At 32.7% G+C, this 10131-nt stretch overlaps 1 protein-coding gene across 2 annotated transcripts; it reads right to left on the minus strand.

Annotated features, from left to right (window-relative positions):
* Nucleotides 1-1676: 1676 nt before the first annotated feature.
* Nucleotides 1677-5291, minus strand: LOC133796233 (probable prolyl 4-hydroxylase 9). 2 transcript variants are annotated; one of them, XM_062233711.1, is made up of 8 exons: nucleotides 4984-5291; nucleotides 4791-4896; nucleotides 3872-4029; nucleotides 3518-3620; nucleotides 2926-3021; nucleotides 2400-2465; nucleotides 2185-2304; nucleotides 1677-1902 (listed from the first exon to the last, which is right to left on the minus strand). In XM_062233711.1, exons 2-8 carry the CDS (start codon nucleotides 4839-4841, stop codon nucleotides 1819-1821), a joined length of 678 nt encoding a protein of 225 aa, XP_062089695.1. In that variant the 5' UTR covers nucleotides 4842-4896; nucleotides 4984-5291; the 3' UTR covers nucleotides 1677-1818. The 2 variants fall into 2 exon arrangements, with proteins under 2 accessions (XP_062089695.1, XP_062089692.1); XM_062233708.1 differs by having other exon boundaries at nucleotides 4791-4907.
* Nucleotides 5292-10131: the final 4840 nt, after the last annotated feature.

Consider the following 10131-nt stretch of genomic DNA (forward strand, 5'->3'; position numbering starts at 1 on the left):
TTTCACATTACTTTATCTCATTATTTATTACAAACTTTTAAAATATCTTTTTCTTTGTAAATATATTTATTAATTTTTTACTTAAGATTTTTTTAAAAAAATTATTTTTAAAAAATATTATCCAAACACCTGTTATTTTTTTAAACCTACAAAAACTATTTTCTTTTCTCATTTCTGAAAACACAATTTTGAAAATAAAAATAAGCCAACAATGCCAACGCATTATATTTGGGATAATTACATATCCTACGGTAATATAAAAAAAAAAATTGTTTTATACGGTACCTTTAATAAATTACAAAAATACGGCTCTCTCCACCCATAAATTACAAAAATACGGCTCTTCCCACCCACTTATGTATATATATATATATATATATATTTACCTTTGTTTTTATTTTTTTGTCTTAATTTTTAATAAGAATTTAAGCCTATCAATTAATATAATAATAAAAGTAATAATAATTATAGTTACCACCTTCAATAAAATAAAGCAGATTAATTTATTTTTATTTAAAATAAATATATTTATTAATATTAAAGTTAATATTTATACAATTACTCAAAAAATAAATAAATATATATACAAATTACAATATGTTGTTAATTAAAATTAATATTAATAACTATATGTTATTATATATAATTAAAGATAATCACAATATTATTATTTTTTATAAAAATATTATATATATTTTTTAAATCATAGTTAGTCAAGTCTCAACACTCAATGTTAAACCAAAATCATAATCTAATCCAAGTTTCAAGTTTTGTTACAAAAATATATTTAAAGTTAAAAAATTAGTTTTGTAAATCTTTGTAATAATCATGTTAAATAAATTTATAAATATTTATGTAAATGTGAGTTACAAAAATAAATTTTTTAGTTGTGAAATTAATTTTGTAAATTGTTGTTACAAAAATGTAAAACTTGTTTTTAAAAAAATATTGTATTTCACCACTATATTTAATAAAATGTTTTATAAATAATGAATATCTTAAATTTATATTTTTAAGTTGTATAGCATATATATGATGGTTCATGTAATTTTTTGGTACAATATTGTAACAATATGAAAAAGTATAATAATTTTATGTATATTTTGTTTATGATTTTTTAACTATAAAATATTTTCGTAAATATTAGTTACAAAAATATCTTTCTTAGTTGTAAAACTAAACTTGTAAACTATTGTTACAAAAATAAAAATTTTAGTTACGAATTTGTTTGTATGTTTTATCTACAAAAAAAAAAAAAAAAATCTACAATTCTATAACTGATTTTGTAAATATTATTTACAAACACGTAACAGATATTTACAAGTTCGTAACATATATTTACTAGTTTGTAAACGTTGATCACAAGAAATTGTATTTTACAGCTTTTATTTATGATTTTGCCACTCCGTATTTACAATTTTGCCATTCCGTGTTTTTATCCAAAAATTCCGTATTTTTGTAATGTACCGTATTTTTCAAATTTTTTTTAACTTTTAGTGCATTTTTGTAGATTTCCCATTATATTTTCCCATAAAAGAAATAGAAAAGGCCCATGCCCCCACTAAGCTGGCTTCGTCGTTTGATAAGTATATACATATGTGTGTGGTTTATATAACTTCAGTGAAAAGTTAAGGACAAATATAGGTTTGTCTTAATTCTCTAATTTAATACATATATTTCGAAGAACAGTGGTTCATTTATTTATTCAATAGAGTCTAAATGTGAAAATAACCACTTGTTCCACAACGGAAGACATTCCAAAATTTCAAAATTGAGGATACTACAATAGGTGGGATTGAATCGAGGTCAAAAATAAAATCAGTCCTCTTCTTCATCTCTAATCCACTTGGTTGCAACCCATTTCTCCCCCTTGATCACTGGACAACTTCCATGGAGAGACAACTGCAAGGAGATCAAATATTTTGAGATGTGATGAGATAGATTACAACAATAATATCAAAGAGAATGTTTTACTTTGCAAATTTGCATGCAACAATATAACCATCACTATATTTAAGAATCTAATCCAAACTTCTGATCACCAGTGAAAACCCAGCTTCAAACCTGAGTTTTAAGGCTGATTGATCGTATCTATACACTTCATATGAGCAAAAAAATTACCTAATAAAAAGAAAGTGAAAATTAAATGCACTACTAGGTTGGTTCACAAGGGAGAACATTCACCTGATCAATTGTGCCATTTGGAAACACTGAATAAAACAGTAAGCCATCGCCCCGTCTGGGCATCACTTTCAAACCAATGCACTTTTTGTAATCAAACCCAAAACTGATATCTACGCCATTCTGCACATCAAAAGAGTAGGATGACCAGTTACAATGTAATGGATATTAATGATTTGAATAAGGATATGTAATGAACAGAATTTTCTCAAACCTACTTCAAAAGGAAACATGGTCTCTCCACCCTCTTCTACATCGGTTAAGTACAATAAAAAGGAAGCAACCTGCAATTTTAGTGAACTATTATCAAGCAAGAATAGTTTCATAAGCTTGAACTGAGAAGATAATATAGGAGGACTGAATCAGGAAACTCGAAAGCAAACATCAGAATCCACAAATCATAATCAATGCAATGGTTTAATTTTCACATGTAACTTTACATGTGAAGAAAAAGAGAGCGTTTGAGGAATTTTTTTTTATTAATGTGAAGCCTGTCAACAAGTAAGCATTCCAAAAAGCAAGCAAGGCTGGTATAAAGAATCATTAAGGTATAGAAGACAGCAATGGTAGCCAAAATCAGGGCCAGTGAAAAAGCAACAGAAAACAGGATAATAAATCAGAAGACTGAAACATTTCTGGGTACTAAAATCTCAAGCCATGCTCAGTCTAAACAAAATATATGCATCAACAAGCTAAAATATGTCATTCATAACATGATATGACTGAGATTGTAGCTACACATACCCTTTGGCTCTTTTGCGGGCCATATTCTGCAGGGTTGAAAGCGTCATAGTGAGAATCATACTTCTGGCCAATCTCATACCGCAAAATATTGAAAGCCTGCAACATGGTGATATCCCCGCATTACTCAGGTTAATAAAGAACTGACCTGTGATAAAAGATAACTCTTTTAAGCTTCTCCAGGAAACTATAGGCAAAACATGACTTCTACTAAATGTGGAATTGATTGTTTTTCAACAAGAATGTAAAACTGTAGAGAAAAGCTACATGTGCTCAACTAAACCATAATACCGGGAAACTGTTAAGTTACGTGATATTCCACAAATTCAAACACGTAGGTAGTTTTGCAAGTCCAAAACACTCGATGATCATATGCATTTGTGTCATTAAAAGATTAAGACCATTGTGTGGTGTATTTGCTTCAGTTCATGATAAATCACTCTAAATCAATATTCTAGGAATATAATCACATTCTGCCTTTGTCATCAATAAGAAATTCCAATAAGATCCATCCAAAAACCAAAAAACTTATATGCCTTGTAACTTTGACGACAAAAATAATGAGAAAGACAAGGTTATCCATAACAGAACCTACCTCTCCATGTGTTGTTGGTATCATTGTAACCCTAGCAATCTTTTCTTCAATATCACCCAAGATTCCTGATTTGTCTTCAGATGCACTAATAAAGGTGCCTGAACTATAGTCATTTAAAAATTAAGAGTTAATTTCTTAAGCAGGAAAACACTTCCAGTATAAATGGCATCACATAAAAGAGTATAAAAAGAAATGCCATATCGAGACCAAAACTAGCAATTAATTTGAATTATGCTATGTCAAATCAGTAAACATGAATTTCAACATGTGTGTGTAAAACATAGATAAACAAATAATGGGTTAAAAAAACATTGTGCTGAAAGCTGAAACTCGAAATATAATGTTGAAAGATACCTTGTCCTAGTTCCCTTTGTGCTTTCATCAGTTTCCCCCTTCCGCAAAGCCAAGGTAGAAGGCTTAAGATTAACTTTTGCAATCTCAATTATCTTTTGGCATTGTTCTGCGGTTGCAAATCCTGGAAAGTAAAGAGCTCTAGGTTTCCAGCTTAAGATCTGCAGTAGAGAATAATTAAAATAGGGTAAAGGAATAGAAGAAAGGAAAAAAAAAAAAGCTAGAAATCAAGTTGTAGGGTCAAGCAAGAATGATCTACATCGTTGATTCAGTTGTCAATGCTAACAGCTGTGAAAACACAGCCCTTTCCGGTATTCTGATCAACTTCAACTCGCCTCAGTTGTTCCCAGGTTACATGAATTCTCTCTCATCACTGAAAGTTTAAACTTTTCCACAAGAACCATCCGCTACATCTCTGATAAACTTGGCTTTTCTAATTAACCAGCTATGTCATTCTGCCCCAATCTAATACTTTCAATTTCTTTTACTTAAAATCATCCGAGTCTTCCCAGTTATACATTATTAATTCTAAGTTTAGCATGTTCTAATATGGCCTCATTTTTCACACTACTGTTCCTTGTGAGAATACCCATCCACCTCAAAATTTACATGTTTATAGACATGTTGCTTCTTTAATAATCAAAACTTTGGAACAAAAATAAAGAAGCAAAAGTAGATACCCTTTAGAGTGAAAGCTGTGCTTCTGTTCTGTCAATAATTTTAATCAATTAGCACAACATAAATAGGAATAATTTGAAAACGGGAAGATGATTCCTCAAAATAGCGAAGATATAAATTTTGAAAAGAAAAAAACACCCATGATCCAAAACTACTACATCAAAAACCAATCTCCCAACAAAAATAAAGAAAGTCAGATAACTAGGATTTTCCCAAATAATAATAAAGCTTAAAAGAAGCTCACCTGGAATGGAATCACTTGAATAGAACTCTCTCCAGTGTGGCCATGGGGCATCGGCTCTTGATTCTCCCCAACCGATTTAAGAATTCTCGAACTGGGTAGCCGTACACTAGGAACATCCTGTGAACCCGATCAACACCAAATCAACCGAAAAATAAATTTAAATCGAATATATACGAGAGAGAGAGAGATAAACCTGATAGAGGAGATTAGAGAGAAAGAAACCAGTAAGGAAGAAGAGAAAACAGAGGAGGAAGATGGTGGGAGGGCCAAACTTGGTTTTGGGGGTCTTAGCTTTGCCTTTCATCTATTATCTATGTTTCAGTGAAGTTTGATCGAGCTTCTTGTCCTTCAATGGAGGTTTTGTATCACTAACTCTGTTAGCTTAGTGTGATACTGTTGGGTTTTTCTTATCATTATTATTATTATTTTATATTATAAAATATTGGTGAGTCTGTCTGTGTTTTGTTTTGTGTCTGCGTTTTCCATTTTGACAATTGAAGAGAAGACTGGGACGCGAACGCGATGATGGCGGGAGTCTTCCGTGCGTTTTGGGTCCCACGTGCACGCTCAATCCCCAAAACACTCAATTATCCTTTTTCATAATTACCAAATACTCCTAATTTTTCTTTCAAAAAAAAAAAATACAGTTTTCCTAATTTTGTTAGAATTTATACTTGACAACATGTTGTCTAACACTAAATATAATTTAGGGAAATTTTTGTTAATTGTCCATGAAAAAGCCATTAGGTAGAGGCGTTTTCATTGTATTATGTTAATGCCTAGATAAATAAGAAAGAGTGCATTGTCTACATGTGTGGATGAGGAAAAGTGAAGAGGGAATATGACATTGTGAGATCCAACCACAAAATAGGGTTAATTTTTGGTTTTTGTGCAATGCTATATTACTACCATTTTCTTTGTATACATGTCATATATATATATATATATATATATATATATTAGATACAAACAATGTATAATATACATGTTTATTTAGTTTATTTATTAAATTTATTAATTATTTTTATTAAATTTATATTAATGTCATATAAATTGTAAAACAAATATCATATTTTAATTAAATAATTTATTTATTTTTGTTTAAGTTTATGTTTGTTCTAGTTTTTGAATTTGGGAGTGACAACAAAAAATTATATATTATATGTTTAATGTAATATTAAATATTATAAGTGAATTTTAAATTTAAGTTTTTTGCTTATTTTTTTTTAAAAGCAATTTGTTGCTAATTCACAGTAGATTATATTATATGTTTAATATGATATTATTCTAAAAAGTGAGTTTAAGTTTAATTAAATTTTATTTAAGTTATAAGTGGTATGATTTTATTATTTTTAAATAATCATCATTGTAAAATATCTCAAAAATATCATATTTTAATTTGTTTAATTATTTATTATTTTTAAATAATTATAATTGTAAAATATCTGTTGATCTCAAAAGATGGTGTTTTAATATTTAAACTCGCAAGTGCACGAATCGTTTCGGAATATAATGTTCATGTAAGTACGAGGTCGAATCCATGGGAGTTGACTAACATCAAAAGAAACTATTTCAAACAAAGCAAGAATATTCTAACCTAGTTTCAAATATTTGATGAGATTTTGTTTTAGAAAAATAAAAGACAAGTAATAAAAAAATTTAAGATTAAATAGAAAAATATTTTTCAAATGAGATATGTATGAAATTCTCTTATTTGGATTAAATTAATTGGTTAATTCAAATAATTAATCCAAGGATGTATGTAAAAACACGTTTTAACAGATTGCGGAAATGCTTAAACAGATGTATGATATGTGTAAACAGAATTACTTAATCAGAAACGTAAAAATAAAGGACACACGAATTTTTACGTGGTATCAACAACCTTTGCAGATTGTTACTAATCCACGGGGCCACGCCCAGAGAATGAAGTTTATTAGATAAGAATTATTCAAATTACAATCACCAATTGACTTATACAATCTTAAAGACTCCCTCTTTAAATTGTCGCAATCCCAGCAATTTGACACTTCCAAATGACTCAGAAACTTGAACTCCCTTCAACTTCTGGTCCGTGCACTAATCATCCCGAAAAGTGACTCACACTACAAGCTTCTCCCGAAGCTCTTAAACAAAGTGTCCTTGAGAGTTTTACCTGCAAAACAGTTAACAAACATATGCAAGAAAAACAGAAAACAAAACAAAGAGCTCTAGGACAAAAGCTCTCTACACATGAAAACGGCACTTCAACAAAATATGAAATCAATCTCTGAAGTGATAACCTAATCGTCTAGGTTAGAAGCTTTTATAGAAAAACAAAAGCATAAATAAAGAATATTCACCATTGATTACTTGATGCACAAGATAATTCTAAATAAGGTAAATATCCATCTGTTTTGACAAAACCGGATTCTGCTGAAACAAAAGATACCCAGACTTTCCTAACCGAGACAAAAAGAATAAATGACAAGAATATTTCCAAGATAATTCCAGATTTATTCTATATACGGAAATAGACATTTACAGCAGAGAATATTACACAATAAACAGGTTTTAATCAATAAATACAATATTAATTTTGACTAAAACCAAAAATGCCAATAAACTAAAAATAGAAACAAATCCCTCAAAACCGGGATTTTACAATCTCCCCCTTTGGCACTTTGGAAGGCAAAATTAATATAACACTCCTGCAAGAAAAACAAGTTAGTGATTACCAAATAAAACTCCCCCTGCGAAAAAGCACAAGTGAGCACAAGTAATCAAAAACAAGTAATCATAAAAAACTCCCCCTCAAAAAGTAGAGGGTCCAGAGTTTGATGTTCACAAAAACTTAAAAATAAACCAGGAGTGCTTCTCCCCCTATTTGTCTGTCAAAGTACCAAAGAAAAATAGAAAAGACCCCAAAAGACCAATGTTGTATGGCAAAATAAACAAATAAAATAAAAACAGAGATCAAGAATTTGAAGCACGGGTGGCAAGCATCAGTAGGTCTTGAATGGACTGCTGGATGATAGCAAACTTTGTGTGAAGATCAGCCATACTAGAACGAAGGAACGCCAATTCTGTAGCCACAGCAGGTGAAACTGTTGGGACAGAATCAGGGGGCAGGTCCTCAGATACGAAATTGAGGGACTGAGGCTTCACTTTCTTGGCGCTTGGTGCTTCGCCAGTCTCATTTGAAGGGCCACCTGATCGGAATGAAACGGCAGTCGTGGCAAGGACCAAGTCTTCGGTCTCCAGTTTGATGACATTATTCTGCATGCTAAGAATTTTATAAATAAGATGGGGAAAGGGCAAATTAAGAGACTTACGATTACCCCTGCGGAAACCAACAATTTGATCAAAAATGTGTTTCGCCAGATCAACTTCTATGCCTGTGCCAACTTTATAGAGGAATGCGGCCAGGTCAAAAGAAATGGTGTTAGTGTGAGATGTAGGCTTCCAGTTTGAAGTGGCAAACTTGTGGAGCACAACATACATATTTGTCAGGTTGGTGACCAGCAGAACAGTGTTGGGGGACCACTGCATGCGTTGTCCCACGAGCTCGGACAACACTTCATCGCGATCAAGTGTTTCAGCAGCTTGGTCTTCAACAGTTGCAATCGGAATTTGGAGTGCGATTGCAATATCTTTAGGAGCGAAGGAGTACCATTGTCCGCGGACATAAACCTTTTCGAAGTGAGGGGACTTTGGATCAAGCACATCATTGGTAAGATTGGCATAAAACTCCTTCACAACACGCTCCACATAGCCAGAAAGCTTCACCAAGGACCCAACCCACTCACGGGTTTGAAGCAAGATGAGAACTCCAAAGGACCTATGATCACTAAGAACAAAATTCCTCTCGGGAAGGAACTTACGATGGGCATACAACATCATATCTCGTTCATTATCATTATAACAGAAGGAATAAGAGTGAGGTTGAAATTTTACCACTGACTTAGTAAGAGGAGTACCAGACCGAGAGATGGGTTTCTTGCCTTTTCCCTTGGATGAGGGTTTTGTTACCACAGAACTGGGAACAGCGGCGACAGGGCTTGAGACTGTGGCCACATCTGGATCAGACGACGCAACATCTTCCTCTTCCCTTGGCTCAGAGTCGGTGGCTGATTCTTCAGGTTCCTGAGACAGTTCTTTGTCAGAGGCCACTTTCTCTGAGATATCTTCTGTGGATTCTTCAGCCACTGTTTCCTCTTCTTCATCTGCCTCAGAAGTGGACGGTGATGGTGGGTTGTCCTTGAGACGTTTCTTGACCGAGGATAAAGGAGAGACAGTCGAATCGGAGGGCGTTTTCCTCTTCAAAAAACCTTTGGCATTTGTCTTCAGTGGGAGAGACGACTTCTTTGGTGGAGAGGGTTCGACAGACCCTTTTTCGGATGCCCTAGTCTTTTTTATTAGAGCGCTCTGAGAAGAAGGAATAACAGATTCCTTTTCGGTCACCACCCCTTTAGGTGGTGGTGACAACACAGGGACAGCAGCATCAACATCGGGGAACACCAAAAGGGTCGCCGTGAGAACCGGAGTTGTCTGCTTACGTGGCTTCATTTTGGGTTTTGTCCCCGCAGATGAACTAGGCGTCGAGACGGACTTGGGAAGAGCAGAGGCAGACGGCACGGCTGTGCTGACAGGTATTTTAGACAGAGGATTTGAGAGATTGGATGGAGTTTTCTTTGAGTGTGCTCCTCTGGTCCTCACCATGGTATCTGTAACTCAAATAAAACAAGAAATAACAGCCAGAAGATGAAGAAGAGTTAGAGAAATCGTGTGAGAGAGACAAGAAGAAGAAACCCTTATATAAAGGACCAAACCGAATGTGATCTTTCCATTACTCAAAATGGACGGTTAATTGCCCAAAAATCTGTCACATCTCTCTGAAATAACTGCTCAAATCTGACAAGGAAGAGATGTTTCCTTTTTTTCAAAAAATTTTCTTATTAAGACCAAATATCCTCATCATGGCACACGATCTCCTTGTTCCCTTCCTTTACAATTTGCTTTCCCTTTTTTATTTCAAAATTACAACAATAGAGGAACACAAAAGGAAACCGAATTTAATGGTGAAGATCATGACACAATAAGAGAGATCAAACCCTATCCATACGATTTCAAAAAAAGGAAACCACATCAAAGACTTTAAGCAACACAATATTCTCAATTAATTCACGTGAGATGACAAGAATAAAAAATCTTGAATAACTTGGTATATTAAAAGAGACTCATAAAAGCAATATTCATAAAACCAAGATTCGGTCAAGACAATTCCCCCATATTTCCTTTTTTTTTATATTTTTATTATTATTTTTTTATATATATATTTTTTTAAATGTAATAGAATACA

This window comes from Humulus lupulus, chromosome 1 (assembly GCF_963169125.1).
Source record: "Humulus lupulus chromosome 1, drHumLupu1.1, whole genome shotgun sequence".
NCBI lineage: Eukaryota > Viridiplantae > Streptophyta > Magnoliopsida > Rosales > Cannabaceae > Humulus > Humulus lupulus.